At 48.0% G+C, this 25,523-nt stretch overlaps 1 protein-coding gene across 2 annotated transcripts in view; it reads left to right on the plus strand.

The window, feature by feature from the left end:
• CCM2 (CCM2 scaffold protein) overlaps positions 1-25,523 on the plus strand; it is a 50,837-nt gene that overhangs the window by 7,329 nt on the left and 17,985 nt on the right. Inside the window, exons 3-4 of one of the 2 annotated variants that reach the window (XM_068235199.1) lie at positions 19,828-20,007; positions 23,534-23,617. In XM_068235199.1, the coding sequence (XP_068091300.1) occupies positions 19,828-20,007; positions 23,534-23,617 (264 nt within the window). The remainder of the gene's footprint in view (positions 1-19,827; positions 20,008-23,533; positions 23,618-25,523) is intronic. The other variant, XM_068235200.1, reaches the window with a different exon arrangement.

The following is a 25,523-nucleotide window of genomic DNA, read 5'->3' on the forward strand; positions in this document are numbered from 1 at the left end:
CCCTGGCTACCTATGCTGCAGCCACCTACCACTGGCTACACCTATCCCTGGCTACCTATGCTGCAGCCACCTACCACTGGCTACACCTATCCCTGGCTACCTATGCTGCGACCACCTACTTCTGGCTACACCTATCCCTGGCTACCTATGCTGCGCAAACCTATCCCTGGCTACACCTATCCCTGGCTACCTATGCTGCAGCCACCTATTACTGGCGGGTGGGGGCACATTATTTAATGTAAGGGGGTGGGGCCCAGGTCCAAATAATTGTTAAATACCGTATACCGTAATACCGTCATACCGTGGTATTTTGTTTGACGGTTATCGGACCGTGGAATTTCAAACCTACAAAGCACAAAAGCAAATGGAGTGTGATGCGATTGTGTTTTTAAATCAAATTTCTACTTGCAATTTTTCTGCGCTTGCGATTTTGCTGAGGCTTTTTCTGGTTTCCTGATTGTTTATCTAAAAAATGCAATGAAAATCGTATGCGTTGCCTTTTTTCATGCGTTTTTTCAAAAGCATCGCTTTTTTCTAAAAACACATCGAACCACTGTGTACAGGTCATCACGATTTCCATGATTTTTCAATAGACCTTACGATTTACAAAAACACGCGATTTGAAAAACACAGCAGTGTGTACAGGCCCTTACTCCAGAAACCGTTCCTGCCGTTCATTGTCTTCAAAATCCCTCCTGTTCCCCGTTCGATAAGGTTTTTTTTGTCTACAGCGACCAGAAGTTCACCGGACTGTGAACAAGCACATCAGAACTGGGCATGTGCGAGTTCTAAACCGGACATGCCCAGTGAAACAAAGTGCTTGTGCATGCAAATGTATTAGTACGCCGCTGGTCAGTTGGGCGCAGGCTGATCCGAATTGCAGCTCAACTTGCTGCCGCTGAAATTCTCAGCGGTGTTAAATACTATTCCTCCTTGGAGGGAGAAATAATTCAGGGTCCGGCGGTGGCAGGCACCTGAGCGGGACGCAGAGTATTGCATTTCAGCTATAGTGGTGCCCAACTCGGGCGCGACATGACCGCGTCTGCGTGCCAAGAAGACTTGCTTCACTTGTGCTATATGTCCTTTCTTTCCTGCACAAGCGCTTCCTTTTACTGGGCATGCAGGGTTAGGAATGAGCACATTGCCCAGTTCAGGGTAGGGTATGGTACTGCAGTAGCATTGTGATGGCTCGTGCAGTGCAAGGGATTGTGGGAGAGTATTTGGGACTGCAGTGGTCTTGCTACCTCACCTCACTGCCAGCCCCTGTGTACTTCCCATCATGCCCCTAGGTTGGCCTTCCCTGTGATGTACAGGTGTCACCCCGCTGCCAGCATCTGTGTACTTCCCATCATGCCCCTGGGTTGGCCTTCCCTGTGATGTACAGGTGTCACCCCGCTGCCAGCCTCTGTGTACTTCCCATCATGCTCCTGGGTTGGCCTTCCCTGTGATGTGCAGGTGTCACCCCTCTGCCAGCCCCTTTGTACTTCCCATCATGCCCCTGGGTGTGCCTTCCCTGTGATGTACAGGTGTCACCCCGCTGCCAGCCTCTGTGTACTTCCCATCATGCCCCTAGGTTTCCCTTCCCTGTGATGTACAGGTGTCACCCCTCTGCCAGCCTATGTGTACTTCCCATCATACCCCTGGGTTGGTCTTCCCTGTGATGTACAGGTGTCACCCCGCTGCTAGCCTCTAGCCTCTGTGTACTTCCCATCATGCCCCTGGGTTTCCCTTCCCTGTGATGTACAGGTGTCACTCCGCTGCCAGCCTATGTGTACTTCCCATCATGCCTCTGGGTTGGCCTTCCCTGTGATGTACAGGTGTCACCCTGCTGCCCTCCTCTGTGTACTTCCCATCATGCCTCTGGGTTGGCCTTCCCTGTAAAGTACAGGTGTCGCCTCACTGCCAGCCCCTGTGTACTTCCCATCATGCCCCTGGGTTGGCCTTCCCTGTGATGTGCAGGTGTCACCCCTCTGCCAGCCTCTGTGTACTTCCCATCATGCCCCTGGGTTGGTCTTCCCTGTGATGTACAGGTGTCACCCCTCTGCCAGCCCCTGTGTACTTCCCATCATGCCCCTGGGTTGGCCTTCCCTGTGATGTACAGGTGTCACCCCTCTGCCAGCCCCTGTGTACTTCCCATCATGCCTCTGGGTTGGCCTTCCCTGTGATGTACAGGTGTCACCTCACTGCCAGCCCCTGTGTACTTCCCATCATGCCCCTGGGTTGGCCTTCCCTGTGATGTACAGGTGTCACCCCTCTGCCAGCCTCTGTGTACTTCCCATCATGCCTCTGGGTTGGCCTTCCCTGTGATGTACAGGTGTCACCTCATTGCCAGCCTCTGTGTACTTCCCATCATGCCCCTGGGTTGGCCTTCCCTGTGATGTGCAGGTGTCACCCCTCTGCCAGCCTCTGTGTACTTCCCATCATGCCTCTGGGTTGGCCTTCCCTGTGATGTACAGGTGTCATCCCTCTGCCAGCCTCTGTGTACTTCCCATCATGCCCCTGGGTTTCCCTTCCCTGTGATGTACAGGTGTCGCCTCACTGCCCGCCTCTGTGTACTTCCCATCATGCCTCTGGGTTGGCCTTCCCTGTGATGTACAGGTGTCACCTCACTGCCAGCCTCTGTGTACTTCCCATCATGCCTCTGGGTTGGCCTTCCCTGTGATGTACAGGTGTCACCCCGCTGCCCTCCTCTGTGTACTTCCCATCATGCCTCTGGGTTGGCCTTCCCTGTGATGTGCAGGTGTCACCCCTCTGCCAGCCCCTGTGTACTTCCCATCATGCCTCTGGGTTGGCCTTCCCTGTGATGTACAGGTGTCACCTCACTGCCAGCCTCTGTGTACTTCCCATCATGCCTCTGGGTTTCACTTCCCTGTGATGTACAGGTGTCGCCTCACTGCCCGCCTCTGTGCACTTCCCATCATGCCCCTGGGTTGGCCTTCTCTGTGATGTACAGGTGTCACCCCACTGCCAGCCTTTGTGTACTTCCCATCATGCCGCTCCTGTTTGCTCAGCTTACAGTAGATCCTGTTTCTGGTTTGTATGAACAGTGTCATACAGGATTCTCTCACATGAGATGTGCAGGACTGTGTACAGTGCAGTCCATAGAACCTAGAAGTGCCATAGCAAGATAAATATAGGAGTGGCCACCTTTTATAAGATACTTCTTCCATGGCCATTATGCTGATTCTCTGCCTGACCTGAACTCAGAACATCCGCTCTGCTCTAAAAGATGCGCAACAGCATAGGAAACTTCAAACAAAATACATTTCTACTTCCTGATTCATGGAAGCATTGTTAACATCCTGTGGTTCCAAATAAGCTCATCTGCCATGGCAGTCAGGTGGCTGTGGGGAGAGATAAAATTACAACTTGAGGGAGAATTAGACAGACTAAATGCTCTAAATACATACAGGGTGCATTCCTCTCTGTTCTCCTTTTTTTGTTTTGTGCGAGAGTTCGAAACCTGAAGGGAGAAGAATATGGAGGCTACCATTTTTATTCCATTATAAACAATGCTAAACTTTTGGCTTTAGATGTTTTGAGTCACACACCTGCAACAGGCGTGTAGCCAGTGGAGTCGCACACCTGCAACAGGCGTGTAGCCAGTGGAGTCGCACACCTGCAACAGGCGTGTAGCCAGTGGAGTCGCACACCTGCAACAGGCGTGTAGCCAGTGGAGTCGCACACCTGCAACAGGCGTGTAGCCAGTGGAGTCGCACACCTGCAACAGGCGTGTAGCCAGTGGAGTCGCACACCTGCAACAGGCGTGTAGCCAGTGGAGTCGCACACCTGCAACAGGCGTGTAGCCAGTGGAGTCGCACACCTGCAACAGGCGTGTAGCCAGTGGAGTCGCACACCTGCAACAGGCGTGTAGCCAGTGGAGTCGCACACCTGCAACAGGCGTGTAGCCAGTGGAGTCGCACACCTGCAACAGGCGTGTAGCCAGTGGAGTCGCACACCTGCAACAGGCGTGTAGCCAGTGGAGTCGCACACCTGCAACAGGCGTGTAGCCAGTGGAGTCGCACACCTGCAACAGGCGTGTAGCCAGTGGAGTCGCACACCTGCAACAGGCGTGTAGCCAGTGGAGTCGCACACCTGCAACAGGCGTGCAGCCAGTGGAGTCGCACACCTGCAACAGGCGTGCAGCCAGTGGAGTCGCACACCTGCAACAGGCGTGCAGCCAGTGGAGTCGCACACCTGCAACAGGCGTGCAGCCAGTGGAGTCGCACACCTGCAACAGGCGTGCAGCCAGTGGAGTCGCACACCTGCAACAGGCGTGCAGCCAGTGGAGTCGCACACCTGCAACAGGCGTGCAGCCAGTGGAGTCGCACACCTGCAACAGGCGTGCAGCCAGTGGAGTCGCACACCTGCAACAGGGGTGCAGCCAGTAACTTTTTGTTTATGCGACCTGCATTTTTTTTTCACAATGATCGCTGCTTCTCATAGAAGTAGCTGATCATTGCGGGGGCTTAGATCAACGAACGGGAACGGTTTTTCCTGCTCATTGATCTCCGGGGCGAGCGGGCGGCGGCGTGCACGAGAGCGCGTGCACGAGCGAGCAGGAGCGCAGGCAGCGGCGGGAGGTGCGGATATCTCCGTCCCTGGGGGTGAAAGGATGGAAAAAGGGACGGAGATATCCGTACGGCTGGGGGTAAAGAGGTCTGAAACACCTGATCTGCTGCATGCTTGTTCAGGGGCTATGGCTAATAGTATTAGAGGCAGAGGATCAGCAGGGCTGCCAGGCAACTGGTATTGCTTAAAAGGAAATAAACATGGCAGCCTCCATATACCTCTCACTTCAGTTCCTCTTTAAAAAGAAATAAATATGTCAGCCTCCATATCCCTCACTTTAGTTGTCTTTTGACTCTATGGATTGTTGAAGAGACTGCCTAAAGGTGGCCACACACAATACAATAAAATGATCCGATTTTAGTTTTACTGCAATTCGATGAAAACGATCGGATCTCCCGAAAAAATCAAAAGCTTTTTTTTCATTCGACTGAAAAATCCGATCGGATTTCCCGTTTTTTTCTATTTTATTTATTTTTATTTTTTTTATCTATCCGGAATGCCAGACATTTTTCTTCAATTTCTCTAAAGATTGTATGGTGTGTGTTAGATTGTCAATTTATTAATATACACACCATAGCAATTTTCTCAGTTTCCAATCATTTTTTTATCATAATTGGGGAAAAATTGAACATAGGTGTGTGGTTAGTCATATTTTTTGAAATGTTACAATCAGTCAGAAAAATGTATTGCAATTCTTAAATTGAACAGATATTTAAAAAATTGTATGGTGTGTGGCCACCTTAAGTCTGTGAACATTTCTTCCAACGATCACTTGAGGCAATTCAACTTTAGTGTAACTTAATTGATGTGATGGAATTTAGCACTCTCTTGCTCTAGTGAAGTCACTGTGATATTTGCTGCTGTAGTCTGTGCTGTATCCGTCTGTGTTGTCCCCGGTGATGGCTGCAGTGTCGGTCGCTGGCTGTGATGGGAAGCGGCTGGCTGTGCAGCCGTACTCTGTGCTGTATCAGTCTACATTGTCCTCGGTGATGGCCGCAGTGTCGGTCACTGGCTGTGAGGTGAGAGGAAGCGGCTGGCGGTGCTGCCGTACTCTGTGCTGTATCAGTCTGTGTTGTCCCCGGTGATGGCCGCAGTGTCGGCCGCCGGCTGTGAGGGGAAGCGGCTGGCGGTGCTGCCGTAGTCTGTGCTGTATCAGTCTGTGTTGTCCCCGGTGATGGCTGCAGTGTCGGTCGCTGGCTGTGATGGGAAGCGGCTGGCTGTGCAGCCGTACTCTGTGCTGTATCAGTCTACATTGTCCCCGGTGATGGCCGCAGTGTCGGTCACTGGCTGTGAGGTGAGAGGAAGCGGCTGGCGGTGCTGCCGTACTCTGTGCTGTATCAGTCTGTGTTGTCCCCGGTGATGGCCGCAGTGTCGGCCGCCGGCTGTGAGGGGAAGCGGCTGGCGGTGCTGCCGTAGTCTGTGCTGTATCAGTCTGTGTTGTCCCCGGTGATGGCCGCAGTGTCAGTCGCTGGCTGTGAGGGGAAGCGGCTGGCGGTGCTGCCGTAGTCTGTGCTGTATCAGTCTGTGTTGTCCCCGGTGATGGCCGCAGTGTCAGTCGCTGGCTGTGAGGTGAGGAAAAACGGGTGGCGGTGCTGCCGTAGTCTGTGCTGTGTTGTCCCTGGTGATGGCCGTAGTGTCAGTCCCTGGCTGTGAGGTGAGGGGAAGCGGCTGGCAGTACTGCCGTAATCTGTGCTGTATCAGTCTGTGTTGTCCCCGGTGATGGCCGCAGTGTTGGGCGCTGGCTGTGAGGTGAGAGGAAGCGGCTGGCGGTGTTTTCTGTCAGAGGGCCATTGACGTTCCGTGTCTGACATTTTCCATGTGTGGAATCACCACGTCTGTCAGCGAGTTCTCCTCACAGAGCAGGTGCTTCTTCCCAGAAAACAGGAAAGTGGAACAGAGCGGGTGTGGTCCTCACTTTTCCATCACTCCGCCTCTATGGCTGCTGCTCTTCCCAGGTGACCCGTCAACAAGAGACAATAGCTACAGACCAGTGAGTGTATATCGGCCAACAGAGGAGGCTCTGTGTGTGATCTCCACATTTGATATATGTACGCTGATCAGTCAAGACATTAAAGTGTAACTGAGAGGTATACTGCACTTATTTATACTTACCCAGGCTTCCCCCAACCCCATGAGCACCATGACCTCCCTCATCATCCTCGTCTGCCCCTCCGTTCTGCCGCTATGACCCCCAGTAATCCAGGCAGTAGCAGGTTTCGCCCCCTCCATTCTGTGGCTGTGACTCCCAATAATCCGGGTAGTCACAGGCTGCTGTGTATATTCAGCCTCGGGAGCACCCCTCGTCACGCTCCTGCTGCCAGGACTGTTCTGCACCTGCGCAATATTACAGAATGCTCTCAGGGATGGGAGCGCGGCGGGGAAACGCTTTGTCGAGATGCTCAGAAGCCCACGAGTGGCGGCGACTGACCGGATTATCAGGAGTTGTAGCGCCAGAACAGAGGGGCAGAAGAGGACGACAAGGGAGACCATGGTGCTCATAGGGCTGGAGGAAGCCCCAGGTAAGTATAAATGGGGCAGTGTACCTTCTCAGGTTCACTTTAAAGAGGCCCTCTAGTGACATATAGTGGAATGCAGTAAGATATGCAGGATACCCACTTTCACGTTAAATATCGTTGTTTCAGCATCAGAAACACTTCCAAAATCTTTATATTACTGTATATTGGTGTGTAGCCCCACCCTGCCAGTGATGCTTGGCCTGGGCTGTGTAGCTATGCGGAATTCTACTCCCAGAGCATTCTGGGAAACCAGATATTATTTGCACTGGCTTTAGAACCAGAGCCGTGGAGTCGGTACAAAAATAATTCGACTTCTCAGTTTATGAAACCTCTGACTCCAGGTACCCAAAATTGCTCAGACTCTTTAGTCTAATTTTTACAAAGGTTATGGATTTGGTTCAAAAATCATCCCAGACCTCAATTTATTGAAACCACTGACTCCAGGCCAGGCTGTGTTGTAGTGCCCCCGGTGGTTGCTCGCAGTTCTGCAGGCTTGTCAGGCCAGGTTGTGTTGCAGCTCCCCCGGTGGTTGCTGTCAGTCCTGCAGGCCAGGCTGTGTTGCAGTGCCCCCTGTGGTTGCTCGCAGTGCTGCAGGCTTGTCAGGCCAGGCTGTGTTGCAGCGCCCCTGGTGTTTGCTCGCAGTCCTGCAGACTTGTCAGGCTAGGCGGTATTGCAGTGCCCCCAGTGTTTGCTGGCTGTTCTGCAGGCTTGTCAGGCCGGTTGTGTTGCAGTGTCCCCGGTGTTTGCTCACAGTCCTGCAGGCTTGTCGGGTAAGCTGTGTTGCAGTGCCCCTGGTCTTTGCTCGTTGAGCTGGCAGACCAGGCTGTGTTGCAGCGCCCTGTGTTTACTAGCAGTCTTGTCAGGCTGTAATGCAGCTCCCTCTGTAATTGCTTGCAGTGCTGCAGGCTTGTCAGGCCAGGCTATGTTGGAGGGCCTCCGCTGTTTGCTCGCAGTCTTGCAGGTTTGTCAGGCCAGGCTTTGATGCAGCTCCCCTGGTGTTTGCTCGCAGTCTTGCAGGCTTGTCAGGCTGTGTTGCAGGGCCCCCGCTGTTTGCTCGCAGGGGTGTCAGGCCAGGCTGTTGTTCAGGACTCAACTGATAGAGAGCAGAGCTCCGTCATCACTCCGCCTTTCCTTTCACTGTCAGGGTGGAGTTGGGAAGTTGGTTTGTTCTCTGGTCTCCTTGGAATAGAAGGGAGTCAGGCTAGTTCCTGGGAATTGTCTGTTCCTTTTCGTCACAGAGGTGGGGTGTCTGCCTACCCCATTGTCTGTCCTGTCTGCTCACACTGTATACAGAGCCCTGGGGGAGATGGACATGCCAGCTCCTGTGTCTGCAGCCAACAGCCTGTGCTGGTGATATGGTATGTCTGTCTGTGGATAGCAACCTGTGCTGTTGACATTGTCTGTCTGTGGACAGCAACCTGTGCTGTTGACATGGTCTGTCTGTCTGGTGACAGCGGCCTGTGCTGTGACATGGTATGTCTGTCTGTGGATAACAGCCTGTGCTGGTCACATGGTATGTCTCTGTGGACAGCAGCCGGTGCTGGTGACATGGTCTGTCTGTCTGGTGACAGCAGCCTGTGCTGGTGACATGGTCTGTCTGTCTGTGGACAGCAGCCTGTGCTGGTGACATGGTCTGTCTGTCTGTGGACAGCAGCCTGTGCTGGTGACATGGTCTGTCTGTCTGTGGACAGCAGCCTGTGCTGGTGACATGGTCTGTCTGTCTGTGGACAGCAGCCTGTGCTGGTGACATGGTCTGTCTGTCTGTGGACAGCAGCCTGTGCTGGTGACATGGTCTGTCTGTCTGTGGACAGCAGCCTGTGCTGGTGACATGGTCTGTCTGTCTGTGGACAGCAGCCTGTGCTGGTGACATGGTCTGTCTGTCTGTGGACAGCAGCCTGTGCTGGTGACATGGTCTGTCTGTCTGTGGACAGCAGCCTGTGCTGGTGACATGGTCTGTCTGCTGTGTATGTCTGTGTGAATGGTGTACAGCTCTCACTGTCGCTTAAACGATTGCCCTGTAATTACGGAAACGCACCATTCAGAATAAGGACCACTCCTACGAAAAAAGTAACCACTTAAAATCTGACCGTTTTTTGACTAGTCCATCTCCTCGGGGGAGTTCTCCAATGTTTTCTTTGTTTTCAAAAGTATTTCCTGAATGGCAGTTGCTAAGCCTAACTGCCAAAATAGTGAGCAAGCGAGTAGAGAGGCTGGCTGGTATCTTAATTTTTTGGGGCAGGTAAACTGCTGTTCAGGAAATGCTGTTGAAATCAAAGAAAACCCTGATAATCCCCCATGAGGAGATGGACTAGCACAAAACCTGTCAGATTTTAACTTTACTTTTTCACTGTAGTGGTCCTTTAAGTGTAGTATCATAATAACGGTCCTGATTTATGTCACACGTTGTCGACTTTCCGGTATAATTTCAGTCTTCTACTCGCATGGTGCACTTCTTTGTCATTTGATAGACAGGAAATGACATCACTGTTTACAGCTGTCAATGCTGATGGTGGGGAGGGGAGTATGCTGCTGTGGGGAGATTTCTGTATCTGGAAGTCTTAGTACAGGAAGTGAACTTTACTTTTATATGTGAACTTCAGGAGGTTAGCTGATAACTCTCTGCATAAGTTACTCTAGATATTCTTCCATGTGGGAATGTTCCCAGCCAGCCAGTGACTTTCATTCCTTCTGCTTAAAGGGGACCTAAACTGAGAGGGATATCGATGTTTCCTTTTAAACAATACCGGTTGCTGGTCTGTCCTGCTGATTTCTCTGGCTGCAGTAGTGGCTGAATCGCACACCTGAAACAAGCATGCTGCTAATCCAGTCTGACTTCAGTCAGAGCACCTGATCTGCTGCATGCTTGTTCAGGGGCTGTGGCTAAAAGTATTAGAGACACAGCATCAGCAGGAGAGTCAGGCAACTGGTATTATTTTAAAAGGAAAATTCCATATCCTTCTCAGTTTAGGTTCCCTTTAAAACGAATTTGAAAGGTTATAGCAGACGTTACTGCAGATTCTTACCTACTTTTATCCTGTCAGTGCTGACAGATCAATGCATTAAAGGGAATTTGATGTGAGAGGAAGATGATGACTTTTAAACAATGCCAGTTACCTGGCTGTGTCCTGTTGATCGTCTACCTCTAATCTTGCCTCTTCCTGCACCTATTCAGTAAGGGATCCTTGGGCAAGACTCACTAACACTGCTACATTCTAATGAATGCACCCTAGTGGCTGCAGCTCTGGCGCTTTGAGTCCGCCAAGAGAAAAACACACTATAAATGTTCTGTGTCTCTTGCCTTACCTAATGCTTTTAGCCATAGATCCTGAACAAGCAAGCAGCAGATCAGAGGTTTCTGACTGAAATCTGACGGAATTCGCTGCATTCTTGTTTCAGGTGTGTCATTCAGACATTACTGCAGCCAAAGAGATCAGCAGGACTGCCAGGCAACTGGTATTGTTTAAAAGAAACTCTACTCTATACATTAAAAGAAAATAAATATGGCAGCCTCCATATAACTCTAACTCAGTGGTGGGTAAATCTTTTGATTCGAGAGCAACAAGATGTTCTCAAGTTTGACAGAGAGGCTGGACTGGTATAGGATTGAGTGGGACGCGCAGAGAAAAATGGGTGTGGCCATGATAGGGTGTGGGCGGAGCTAACTGTAATGTGGGGACACAAATAGACTCCAGTTCTTGGCTTCAGACACCATTTTCCCACAGCCCTTCTGCAGGAATCTACTCAGACTCCCTCAGCCTGGAACTGGAGCGGTATAGCCGGGGAACTGGCGCTGTGTCTGTGGGACTTTGTTTTTTGTGGCATTAGATTGTGGATGGAGTCCCCCTTTATTTGCTGTGCCGGTTGCGGCAGCCTCCCGCCTGTCTGTGCTCAGAGCATCACGTGTGTTTGTGTCGCTGTATCGGAGCATCAATCAGAGGAAATTGTGGTTGCACATCTTCCTGTGTGTGCTGTTCAGTGTACAAACAACCTGTGAGCGTCAGCTCTGGGGCACGAGGCTGGTGTGGTTTTGTGTGCTTTGTGGCTGTGAGATCCCAGGCTGCAGCGCTAACATATGGAGAGAGAGGTAGGCGATAGGGGTTATCGGTGGGGCAGTAGTAGGGGTGCTCTTGTGTCACACAGTGCAGAGATGATAAGCAGGTAGGTCACCGGCAGAGGAAAGCCTTGAATATAGTGCTGCAATCTGCAGGATGTATAGTGTATAGAATATAATGTGCTTGCATTTATTGACATAGAAGCTTTTTGAATTTTCTAATGTCTATTTTTAAAGTGACTGGACATACACTTCCTGGTTCAGCTCCACCCACTTCCTGTAGCACAGACTTCCAGAGCTGCAGATTACCATCCTCATGGAAAATGTTGTCTGCGCTTTTAAATAATGCACATTGCCTGGCTGTCCTGCTGATCCTTTGCTTCTAATACTTGTAGCCATAGATCCCGAACAAGTGTGTAGATCAGATGTGTTTGACTGAAATGTGAGTGGGTTAGCTGCATGCATGTTTCTGACAGAGGCAGAGGATCAGCAGGACAGTCAGGCAACTGGTATTGTTTAAAAGGAAATGGGTATGGCATCCTCCATATCTCTCTCACTTCATGTTCCCTTATAGGTCCTGACAGGTATAGCTTGAAGAGACCCGAATACCTGTACGTGAAATAATGTGAAATGAACCACCACATAAGGGTAGATTGTAATAGTGAGCCTGTGGGAGTTGGGGTGGTAGACATACTTGCCTATGGAGGGGTGCTCCTCTGCTGCAGTGGAACCTGGATGTTTCTGAACATGCTAAAGTTTTAGGAAAGCTATAAAGCCAATTACACAAGTGGTTGCAAGGAAGTATTTCTTTCTCCACTTCTAGAAAACCATGACTGACCAAGCCATTAAATGGAAGGTCATGTGTTATATGTCAGCAGGGAACAGAATACCAAAGGAATGTTTCTATAATTATGTGGAATCCGTGACAGAAAGAACTGAGACTGTTATGAGGGCATAAGGAGGCCCTAACCAGTAATATTATACTTTTCCTAAATATTCATTTATAAATACTTCAGTCAGTGTTTGCCCATTGTAAAATCTTTCCTCTCCCTGATTTACATTCTGAAATGTATCACTGGTGGTGGCATCTTTAGTTCTGCCAGGTGATCTGTACAGAATGTTCGTTACTGAGAGTTCTATGCACAGAGGGAGATACTGCTTGCTTGGCCATTGGAAAAAGCTGTTATTTCCCACAATGCAACGAGGTTCACAGACGGCAAACAGTCAGGGCCATGGCCATGACATCACACTGTGGGAGGGGTTTCACCACAATATCAGCCAAACAGACCCCCCTGATGATCTATTTGAGAAAAGGTAAAGATTTCTCATGGGAAATAGCGTATCAGCTACTGATTGGGATGAAGTACACTTATTGGTTAAAGTTCCTCTTTAAAGGGAACCTAAACTGAGAAGGATATGGATTTGTCCTTTTGCAATAATACCAGTTGCCTGACTCTCCTGCTGATCCTGTGACTCTAATACTTTTAGCCACAGCCCCTGAACAAGCATGCAGATCAGGTGCTCTGACTGAAGTCAGACTGGATTAGCTGCATGCTTGTTTCAGGTGTGTGATTCAGCCACTACTGCAGCCAAAGAGATCAGCAGAACTGCCAACTGGTATTGTTTGAAAGGAAACATCGATATTCCTCTCAGTTTAGGTTCCCTCTACGCAATAAAGGAAGATCCTACCCAGTATTAGTATAGCGTTCCTAATATTCATTTATAAATTGTTTAGTCCGTGTTTGTCCATTGTAAAATGTTTCCTCTCCCGGTTTTACACGCTGAAACTGATCACTGGTGCCGACATCTTTAGTTCTGCCAGGTGATCTCTGCAGAATGTTTGTTTCTTGAGAATTCCAAAATCAGTGAAAATAATTCCTAGTCTCCCAGAATGCTCTGGGAGGAGAATTCTGCATAGCTACACAGCCCAGGCTAAAGGTGCGTACACACATGCGACTATAGTCGTTTGAAACGATCGTTCCCCGATCATTTCAAACGACGATCGTTTGAAAAAAAGCAGCCAACGACCATGAAGTCGAACGACGGACGAGCTAGATCGTTCAAAACGAACGATCTATCTTGGCGAATTTTTCCCAAGACGATCGTTTGCAAAAGTAGTACATCGTTGGAAACGATCGTTCGTACCAGGCTTGACATGCGCATTTCACTATTTCTCCATGGAACTTTTCATTTTTATGCGCAAGCGCAATAGGTGCTTTTACGTGATGTAACGTTCGTTCTAACGATCAGATCGTTACACACCTTTTACAACTAACTTTACTTAGGTCGTTCTTTCGTCAATTAAAAGTTTGTTCGTCGTTGACAACGAACGATCGTTGTCGCATGTGTGTACGTAGCATTAGTATCACCTGGAGGGTGGGGCTACGTGCTAATATACATTGATGAAGAGGGTGGTTCGTGGAATATGTATGCAGAACGTTAGAGATCTAAGCGGGACCTGGAGGGGCGGAGACTTCAAAGGCAAACCACAGTAGCTTGAATTTTGTTGTGATCTGCTAGGGGAAGGACTGGTTGTTATGTAATATAACTGAATGGCGGTTCTTGAGCCTACATGAGTGTCAGTGGTGGACACTTGGTGTGGTGGGGAGCGGCTGTATGCAGCGTCTAGCAAAGATGTACATGCAGGGGTCATGCACCATGGCAGCGTCGGATGCAGAACGCATGGAGCTGACTGCTCCATGTTTATCTGCAGCAATCTTAAAGGACAACTGTAACAAGTGGGATATGGAGGCTGCCATATTTATTTCCTTTTAACGACTTTCTGTCCCTATGACCTTAAAATAAGTCTCTGCACTCTCCTTCCTACAAAATCTTACATAACACTGTTTGTTTATTTCTGACCTGATAACATCACTACAGAGTTGTAAAGGAATGACTGCAAAACCCCCTCTTTTCCTCCCAGGGAATTCAGTGGCAGAGGTAATTAGTAAACTAGTGTAAAATACACATTCCAGGAGCAGACAGTAGCAGATTGTATACCTTGCTCAATTGTTACATCTAATACATCATCGAAACAAATGAACTGTTTAAATAAACAGGAGGAATAGACAAATAAAATGTGTGGGTGTAATGTACAATAGAACTGTATAAACCTTACTTTTTTCCTTATTTTCCTTTTAAAATGCATAGAAAATAAGGTAATTACTAATAACCAATATCCGCCACAAAAAGCCTCATTTAACCTGAAAAAAAAATAATAAAAAAAAAAAAAAAAAAAAAATATATATATATATATATATATATATATATATATATATATATATATATATATATATATATATATATATATATATATATATATATATATTTGTATTACATTATGATTGTATTATATTATGATTGTATTATATTTTAGTTGTGGTAATTATTGATAAAGTTATTGACAAAGCCATCAGTGCTGAGCTGAACTGTGAAATTGACCAGGGTAGTGAAGTGGTTAAGCAATGCCAGTTGCCAGGCTATCCTGCTCGTCCTCTGCCTCTATTTATCCATAGAGCAGGGATGTCAAACCGGTCCTACGAGGGCCAAAATTTTCACACATTTTTGACACATCTCAAATGAATTGATGGGTCTGAATCAGGAAAGGTGCGGTCCATCAGGTAGAACACATTCCTTTCTTTCTTAGTCCATGCTAAACACTGGCCTGGATCTGGCCCTCCAGGCCTGGAGTTCCACACCTGTGCCATAGACCCTGAACAAGCATGCAGCAAATCAGGTGTTTCTGACATTGTCAGATCTGACTGGATTAGCTGCATGCTTGTTTCTGGTGTGATTCAGACACTACTGCAACCAAATAGATCACAAATGAAGGTAGAATAGAAAGGTGCTGGCACTGCAGCTAGGGGTGGAGGGAGGGTTGCAGGGGTGCAGACCAGGTATCCGGTGCGATGCAGCTAGACCACCGTGCTCAGGCTCAGATAGACATCATATGCAGGCAGAGAAAAGGATGAGAAATGCTGGCACTGCTGTAAACTGCTTGTTTATTCATAAGACATGGTGCAACATCGTGGATTCAAATTTATGCATATTGAGACGTAACATACCAGTTTGCTGGTAAAGCTGTGCAGTGGGTGCTGGGGGATGAGAGCCTTACAGCCGTTTTCGCGCAGATGCGCTTCTATGGAGGCTGCAACCAAATAGATCAGCAGGGCTGCCAGGCAACTGGCATTGTTAAAAGGAAATAAATATGGCAGCCTCCATATACCTCTCATTAGGCCTGAAAGATAAATCGAATTTAAATCGAAATCGCGATCACCAAGAGCACAATTTCAGAATCGTCAAAGCGGCAAATGTCACGACCACGTCATTTCCACATGGGGAAGTTTGAAGAAACGCCTTCAAACTTTCCCAAAGTCCCAGTGCTTGCGGCCCGCAGCGTTGGACATGCCTTCCATCCTCTATCGCTCTCTGCCGTTTCTTGTGCTTGGCAAGGAAGTATGCCGTGCATTAGAGCCTGCAGGAGGCAAAGTGGATAGACGGGCATCGCTGGACTCGTGCTTGAAGCTTTGTCCAGAACTGATGCAACTTGGGGGACAGAGGAGGCACAGAGAGAGACAGCGTGGGCACAGAGACACAAAGGAGGCAAGAGAGAGACCCGGAGGAGGCATGAAGAGGCAAAGGGAGCACAAGGAGAGACAGGGGGACAGAGTGGGAACAAACAGGCACAAAGGGGGGGGGGGGGGGGGGGGGACAAAGCTTGATTTGAAGGAAATCGTGTATCTAATCGAAATCGTAATTTTGAACAGAAATTGCTCAATTCAATTTTTTCCTAAAATCGTTCAGGCCTACCTCTCATTACATTTGTCATTTAATCTCCCTGGCGGTATGATTACATCCAGCTATTAACCACTTAAGCTCTCAGTCGTTTTCACTTTATGCATCCGAGCAATGTTCACCTCCCATTCATTAGCCTATAACTTTATCACTACTTATCACAATGAACTGATCTATATCTTGTTTTTTCCGCCACCAATTAGGCTTTCTTTGGGGGGTACATTTTGCTAAGAGCTACCTTACTGTAAATGCATTTTAACAGTAAGAATAAGAAAAAAAATGAAAAAATTCATTTGTCAGTTTTCGGCCATTATAGTTTTAAAATAATACATGCCTCTATATTAAAACCCACGTATTGTATTTGCCCATTTGTTCCGGTTATTAAACCGTTTAAATTATGTCCCTATCACAATGTATCGCGACAATATTTTATTTGGAAATAAAAGAGCATTTTTTCCGTTTTGCATTCATCACTATTTACAAGCTTATAAGAAAAAAATAGAGAGAAATATTTCATCTTTATATAGATATTTAAAAAGTTTAGACCCTTAGGTAAATATTTGTGTTTTTTTGTTTTGTTTTTTTATAGTAATGTGTTTTTTTTTTTTTTTATTAAACATTTTATGTGGGCATTTTTGGGAGGGTGGGATATAAAAGTGTTTTATTTGGGGAAATATTTGTGTATTGTAATGTTTTTTAACTTTTACTTGTAGTTTTACTTTTTGGCCACAAGATGGCAATCTTGAGTTTGTTTACATGACGTCACTCTAAGCGTACAATGTACGCTTAGAGGGACATAGCTTCAGAAAAAGCGAAGCTTCCGAGAGAAGCTGTTGCTTTTTCAGCAGGGGAGAGGAATCAGCGATCGGGCTCCATAGCCCGATACATTGATTCCGTGGCTACCGAATCCACGGCCGGGAGTGCGCGTGCGCGATCGGGCGCGGGAGCGCGCCTGTCCTCCTTGACGTTTTTATACGTCAAGGAGGACAAAGTGGTTAAGGTCTAAAGGCGTTACAATTTTTTCACAAGCTGTCAGACTCTAAAAGCAGGAAAAAATCATACCGCATAGAGATCTGCGGCAGCCCTGCACTGACATTCCTGCGATCCAGAGCTGCAATTCTCCCTCCATCCACCGGATGGCGCTGTACCCATATCTCCCAGGGCCTGCCCCGAGTCAAGCTCGGGATTATCGCTCTGCTGCGGATTTCCGGCCTGAGTCTTACTTGGGGTTACTGCTAAGGAGGTTAAAGTGTACCCGAAGGGGGAAAAGTGCCCAGTTTGGATACTTGCCTCTGAATATTCCTCCAGAGCTGGGACCCTCTGAAGCTTGTCGACAAACAGGGATTCTGTGCTACTGCACAGTGGGGCAGCACTCATTCTAATACAGGAGTGAGGATGGGAACATCAGTGGTTCCCATCGCTGGAACAACGAGGTGGTGAGCGACAGGGTGACCGAGGTAAGTATCTTGCTTTTTCAATTTCAAATGTTAAAGAGGAACTTTAACTGAGGCTTGAACTTCATCCGAATCAGTAGCTGATACCCCCTTTCCCATGAGAAATCTATTCATTTTCACAAACAGATCATCAGGGGGCTCTGTATGGCTGATATTGTGGTGAAACCCCTCCCACAGTGTGATGTCATGACCATGGTCCTGACAGTTTGCGGACTGTGAACCTCGTTGCATTGTGAGAAGTAACAGCTTTTTCCAACTGCCAAGCAACTAGTATTCTCTCTCTGTGCACAGAACTCTCAATAACGAACATTCCATACAAATCACCTGACAGAACTAAAGATGTCACCACCTGTGGTAAATGTCAGAATGTAAATCGGGAGAGGAAAGATTTTACAATGGGCAAACACTGACTAAATAATCTATAAATGAATATTGTAAGCAATAAGCAATTTTATTCATTGTTATTTTCACTACAGGTCCTCTTTAATGAATGGACCACCACACTGGTTTACAGGCCTCATCTGCCTCCTCCCACACCATTGTATGGCCTGAGGTAGTGGAGTACTTCTTTAGCTTTCTCCTCAGCTTGCAGACTGCAGCCTCTATGGTGGTTCTTCCCACGCTCTGCCGCCCTGTGTGTCACCTGCTGGGCGGAAAAGTGGTCAGAATAGAGAAGTGGTACCGCTGTATGGCTTTCACTTCCTGTGCTGAGGTGTGGCACAGCTGCTGCACTGATAACAAACCTCAGTGCTGTCAGCTGCTACATGTGTTGTGATCTACTGACGCTCTACTGGGGGGCCTCAAGGGATGATCAGTGACATGATAATTCCAAACTGATGTAGAATTGTATTCCTATTGAGTATCAATGTGTGTAGTTTGTAAATGGACTGATCAAAGGTAACCGCTGGATACATTTCTACACGGGCATAAAAATGGCATCATCTTGAAATTATTATTATTTAGAATTTACCGTATTTGTACTGCTGACAGATGCAGAGTTCGGGTCCATGTTACAGGATAGGCGTGGCTTTGTATTGCTGACAGAGGCAGAGTTTGGGTTCATGTTACAGGATAGACGTGGCTTTGTATTGATGACAGATGCAGAGTTTGGGTTCATGTTACAGGATAGGCGTGGCTTTGTATTAATGACAGGCAGAGTTCGGGTTCATGTTACAGGATAGGCGTGGCTTTGATGACAGAGGCTGAGTTCGGGTCCATGTTACAGGATAGGCGTGGCTTTGTATTGCTGACAGATGCAGAGTTCGGGTTCATGTTACAGGATAGGCGTGGCTTTGTATTGCTGACAGATGCAGAGTTCGGGTTCATGTTACAGGATAGGCGTGGCTTTGTATTGCTGACAGATGCAGAGTTCGGGTTCATGTTACAGGATAGGCGTGGCTTTGTATTAATGACAGAGGCTGAGTTCGGGTTCATGTTACAGGATAGGCGTGGCTTTGTATTAATGACAGAGGCTGAGTTCGGGTTCATGTTACAGGATAGGCGTGGCTTTGTATTAATGACAGATGCAGAGTTCGGGTTCATGTTACAGGATAGGCGTGGCTTTGTATTAATGACAGAGGCAGAGTTCGGGTTCATGTTACAGGATAGGCGTGGCTTTGTATTAATGACAGAGGCAGAGTTCGGGATCATGTTACAGGATAGGCGTGGCTTTGTATTAATGACAGAGGCTGAGTTCGGGTCCATGTTACAGGATAGGCGTGGCTTTGTATTGATGACAAATGCAGAGTTCGGGTCCATGTTACAGGTTAGGCGTGGCTTTGTATTGATGACAAATGCAGAGTTCGGGTCCATGTTACAGGTTAGGCGTGGCTTTGTATTGATGACAAATGCAGAGTTCGGGTCCATCTTACAGGTTAGACGTGGCTTTGTATTGATGACAGAGGCAGAGTTTGGGTCCATCTTACAGGTTAGGCGTGGCTTTGTTTTGCTGACAGATGCAGAGTTTGGGTCCATCTTACAGGTTAGGCGTGGCTTTGTATTGCTGACAGAGGCAGAGTTCGGGTCCACGTTACAGGTTAGGCGGGGCTTTGTATTGTTGACAGATGCAGAGTTTGGGTCCATCTTACAGGTTAGGCGGGGCTTTGTATTGTTGACAGATGCAGAGTTCGGGTCTACATTACAGGATAGGCGTGGCTTTGTATTGACAGATGCAGAGTTCGAGACTACATTACAGGATAGGCGTGGCTTTGTATTGCTGACAGAGGCAGAGTTCGGGTCCATATTACAGGATAGGCGTGACTTTGTATTGATGACAGATGCAGAGTTCGGGTCCATGTTACAGGTTAGGCGTGGCTTTGTATTGACAGATGCAGAGTTTGGGTCCACATTACAGGTTAGGCGGGGCTTTGTATTGCTGACAGATGATGTGTGATAGCGACATGCAGTATTAATGGTACAATATGTGGTGTCTTCCTCCCAGCAGCCTGGAATCGTGTCTCCGTTTAAACGAGTCTTCCTGAAGGGAGAGAAGGGGCGGGACAAGAAAGCCCAGGAGAAGGTGACGGAGCGGAGGCTGCTCCATACCGTATCCCTGTCACCGACCGAACACCGTGTGGAGCCTGATGTGCTGCTGAACGATTACATCGAGAAGGAAATCAAGGTGAGGCGCCCTCTAATGTCTGGATATTGTGCTGTGCTGTGCGTTAAATGGAGCCTAAAGTAAGAGGGATATGGAGGCTGCCATAGTTATATACTTTTAAGCAATACCAGTTGCCTGGCATCCTGCTGATCTCTTTGGCTGCAGTAGTGTCTGAATCACACACCTGAAACAAGCATGTGGCTAATCTTGTCAGATCTGACAATAATTGTTTTGCAGAGACCAGCACACTGAACACAATATAACTGAAAGGTAATCTTTACTTCATTCACTACATTTTTAATTGCAAGAAACTGCATTTGAAAACTCACTGGATGAAGTAAAGATTACTTTTCAGTTTTATTGTTTCGAGTGTGCTGGTCTCTGCAAAACAAGTATGTCTTAGCCTGCCTGTGCTCTGGTAGGCCGATTGTGTTTGCTCTTCAACGTAATGCCAGAGGAGCGCATCTGGGGATACCTTTTGACGATTTAAATTTGACAATATTGTCAGAAACATCTGATCTGCATATGCTTGTTCAGGGTCTATGGCTAAAAGTATTAGAGACAGAGGATCAGCAGGACAGCCAGGCAACTGGTATTGTTTAAAAGGAAATAACTATGGCAGCCTCCATATACTTCTCACTTCAGGTTCCCTTTAAGGAGAGATTCTGATTTATTCAGATAGAGCCAGTGTGGTCCTCAGAACTTGGACCAGATTCTTTCAAAAGGTGTCTGTTAGAGATGGCCCGAACTGTTCGCCGGGCGAATCTCTCTGGGCCATGTACTACTTCCGGGTCGCTATGACCCGGAGTAGTACGCCTGCGCTGGCCCGGCAGTGCGCGTCCTGGATCGTGCTCCTGTTGCCGGGCACTCTCTGCGCATGAGCACGGCGTCATGCACATGTCAGGCATGTCAGGTGGAAAAACCCTCACCTGCGTCAGATCTGATCGTAGAGAGAGCAGCTAAAATGTGTATGAGGATAGTGATGTATGGATTGAGAATTGAATGTATGGCTTATTTTGGAGGCATAAAATAACAGTGATGTACAGGTAGTCCCTGACTTACGAATTATCTGCCGATACGAATGGTCCAAAAATGGGAACATGTCAAGACTGTGTAGGTTTTTTTTTAAAAAAAACTATAGTAAAAAAAATCAAAGAAAAAAAAACCTCTGTAAAGGCCCGGTTCACATTAGCGGTTGTTTGCCAAACGGACCGGATGACCTGACCGGATCCGGACCGGATCCGGATCGGAACCGTACGGTTCTGATCCGGATCCGGTCAGGTTGCATCAGGTGGTAATCAGGATGCGATCCGGATCCGTTTGGCAAAGTTAACGTAAAAAAAAAAAAAAAAAAAATGTTGGGGTCTGGGAGGTCAGCAGAAGGGGGACCTGTGGAATCAGGCCCTCTGCTGTTTAGCACTCACCTCCACCTCCGACATGCTGCCAACATCCTGCCAACACCTCCAGCTCGTGCTGCTCCACTCCAAAATGCTTGCCCATGTGTCCCCAGCCAATATCGCCGCAAAAATCCGCATAGGAAGTGGGGTAGAACATCCGGATTTCTCAGCCAGTGTGTTGTGCGGCCTCCGGTTCCCATTTGTTTGTATTGGCCGGATGGTGCAGTCCGGCTCCGCCCCGGATACGGCTGCCGGAGGGGCCGGATGAAAAAATAGCGCATGTTGGAACGGAGGCCGGAGTCCGGATCCGGCCCGGATCCGGTCCGGCTCCGGTTCTGCAGAACGGACCCATGTGAACGGACGCATAGGCTTTAATTGCTATGCCGTGCGTCCGTTCCGTCCGTTCTGCAGGCGGTGCGGCTCCGGCACGGCGATTCCGGAGGGCCACCGCAAGTGTGAACCGGGTCTAAAATAACATATTGCTGCAGTACTATATAGCGCGTTCTGCATACACATCTCATACATTTTAAAACAAACCCGTGATCCAGCGCTGGGAGCCTCTGGAAATTTGCGTGAATTACATGTAATCAATTTAAAAATCGTAATTGCGAAAATTTACATGAAATGTGGTGTAAGCAAAATGAGTACATTACGGGCATCACTAGGACAGGTAAAGGCACAAATGGGGGAGGGGATGGTGGTACAAACACGGCCGGTTCTCTCATGAAGCAAGGTGAAACATTTGCATCAAGCACAGAGATTACAGATGAAGAGGTCATCATTGGGGAAAAGCAGCTTGTTGTGCTGTGTGAGAAGTCTGAGTGAGTGAGGAGGGGAGAGGCAGGAGAGCAGCATTGGGGAAAAGCAGCTTGTTGTGCTGTGTGAGGAGTCTGACAGTGATTGAGAAGGGGGGAGGCAGGAGAGCAGCAGCGTTTCAGTTGACTTGCACAGCAGAAGGGGAGGAAGTGGCACTGCTGTCCTGGCTGAGGAGGAATGGAGGATGGGTGATTGGCTCAGGGGGAGCAGTTTGTTTGTTTGTCACAGACTCACAGCCAGCCAGTGTGCTATTGTGTTGAGCTGCAGCATGTCATGTGAGAACATTAAATGAAGCAGAGTAAATTGTCGGGTGCTCTGCGATCATTCCAAATCGGGTAGGGGGGAGCATCCTCACAAGTTTGCCACAGGCAGCAAAAAGTCTAGAACTGGCCTTGGGTACAGAGGTGGCACAGTGGATGCTGAACTGGAACAGATGGGTACACTGAGGGCACAGAGGGACAGAGATGGCACAGTGTTCTGACTTAACCTCCCTGGCGGTTAATTTTTTTTGCCAAATTGGCAAAAAAACTTTTTTAAAAAAAAATTTTTTTTTTGTTTCATGTAAAGCTACCAGAGTGGTAGCTACATGAAACACCACTAGAGGGCGCATGTGTCCCTCTAGTGCGATCGTCGCCGGCATCTATAGCAAACAGGGGAACGCGTATACAACGCGTTCCCCTGTTTGGCTTCTCCTGTCGCCATGGCGACGATCGGGATGACGTCATGGACGTCAGCCGACGTCCTGACGTCAGACACCTCCGATCCAGCCCATAGCGCTGCCCGGAACTCATTGGTCCGGGCAGCGCAGGGCTCTGGCGGGGGGGGGGGGGGGGCCCTCTTTCGCCGCTGCGTGCGGCCGATCGCCGCAGAGCGGCGGTGATCAAGCTGTGCGCGCGGCTAGCAAAGTGCTGGCTGCGCGCACAGCAATTTACAGAATAAAAATCGCCCCACCAGGGGCTGAGATCTCCCCCTGCGCGGCATAGCCCGAGCTCAGCTCGGGCTTACCGCCAGGGAGGTTAAAGTGTACCTGAGATGGGCTGGGGGAAAAACAAATATGTACATGGGGCTTCCTCCAGCCACCTCCAGGCTGATCGCACCGTCGCCGCCCTGATGCTCCGTCTGGATCCTCCGCAATTCTCCCCGGAAAGTCCTCCAGTCTGGAAGCCCCAAGTATGTGTAATATTTTTCTCTCCAGCCCATCTCAGGTTCCCTTTAAGAACGGATTCAGGTTAAGAACAAACCTAAAGTTTCTATCTTGATCGTCAATCGGGGACTACCTGTATTGCTTTTTTTGCAGAATTGTGCTATTGTGATGTCTGTTTTTGTCTTTGCAGTATTTAGGGCAGCTGACCTCTATACCCGGATACCTCAACCCTTCCAGTCGCACGGAAATCCTGCAGCTTCTGGACAATGCAAAGGTGAGCCGATTTGCAATTGCATCGAATCGAATCCCGATCGGACATGTTGGATATAATCGAATCGTAAATAGAATCGTAATCGAATCATACAAAGAATGTTATCGTGTAGATTGGGCTTTAGTGTGGATGACAGGTTCCCGGTAACGTGCAAGTTCCTAAAAAAAAAGTTGTAATTTGATCCTCCCCCCCCTGTGCCACATGACTGCCTATGGCAGATAAGCAGATAAGCCCATTTGAAAGTACAGGCTGTAAACAATATGTCTGCTTCCATGAATCAGGAAGTAGAAACTGTGCAGATTTATTTAAGGATTTGTCAACTGTAATAAAATGTTTTTTTTTTTGTTTAAAGGTTATTACGCTGTTGCGTATCTTTTAGAGCAGAGAGGAGTTCTGAGTTCAGGTCCACTTTTAAGGGTAGTATAGGTAGCTCGCCAGTTTTGGTTGCCCTCCCAGTACAGGTAGTTAGAGGTGTCTCCCCAGTATAAATAGCCCCCTTTAGCATAGGGAGGGAGAGTTGTTCATCCCCCACAGTATAGGTACACCACCAGTATAGGTAATGAGAAATGTCCCTCAGTATAAGAAGTGGGAGGTATAGATAGTAAGAGGCGTCCCCTAGTATTGCAGTGCAGCATGGAGGGGGCAGGCATGGCGCCCATAGCACGAGGCATGCCTGAACCCCTCTAGATACGCCACTGCCTCTGAGGGACAGTTAGTACCAAGACTATATACACTCTGTAAAGTACTGCGAAAGATGTTGGCGCTATATAAATACTAAATAATAATGTTTACATGAATATTTATCCAATAGGTTTGGTTAGTTTATAGCGTAGATCTCATACCTCAAAGGCTGATTGCAGGCAGAGGTGTATGGATTTGCTGTACACGCTAGATTCTCGGAAGAGACGTCCGTTGTCGTCTTTTTCATCTAGTTTGTGTGGAAGGCTTTAGTGTTAGGGGACTCAGGTGTGTGCACTACCCGCATAAACCAAAGGATAGAGCACTAATAAATGCATAGATCTACCCCTAAGGCCTTTCAACAAACAATAAAGTGAACCAGAGATGAAGCACCCTCATGTATTTTACCATATATATCAGTGGGAACATTAGAGAAAACACCTGCCCTGCTCTCTGTTTCATCGTTCACTGCTCAGTCTGCTTGTTATTAGCACCGATAAAATCCCCAACTGAGCATTCAGTCTGGCTTTGCTACAATGACTCAGCTATAATGATTCCTGAGCAGAGCCAGCAGGGGGCAGGCTTGGACTTTAAAAGACATGAGAGAACACAGACTGAGCTATAATAATTCCTGAGCAAAGCCAGACTGAATGCTCAGTCGGGGATTTTATCAGGTCTGATTAGAAGCAAGCTGAGCAGTGCAGAATGAAACAGAGAGCAGGGTAGGTGTTTTCTCTAATGTTCCCACTGATGTATATGGTAAAATACATGAGGGTGCTTCGTCTCTGGTTCACTTTAAATCAGCACAAAGAGATCTATTAGCCATTCGATCTTCTGCTCGACTCTTATCTTCCACACGTTTTTCTTCTCTTTTTTTTCCATTGACTTCTATAACAAATCGAGCGGAAACGAATCGAGCGGAACATCGGACATGTCGGAATTTTATCATCGAAGGTATCTATCGGAACGATTCTTACAAAAAAAAACGTACCGTGTAATCCCAGCATAAGTAGGTACAATTACCTAAGTGGGTTTAGTTAATTACCATAATAAACAGTCCATTTCAAAGGTAATCCAGTGTTATCCCCAGAATTTTTTTCCAGCCGGGTGGCATGAAATAGTAGCCGGGTGGCATGAAAAAGCAGCCGGGTGGGACGAGATGAAAATGCAGGGCAACTCTGCTTACAGCATAGGAGGAGGTGAGCCGATGACAGCCGGGTGGTCACCAAAT

Source organism: Hyperolius riggenbachi, chromosome 5, assembly GCF_040937935.1.
Source record: "Hyperolius riggenbachi isolate aHypRig1 chromosome 5, aHypRig1.pri, whole genome shotgun sequence".
Lineage (NCBI taxonomy): Eukaryota > Metazoa > Chordata > Amphibia > Anura > Hyperoliidae > Hyperolius > Hyperolius riggenbachi.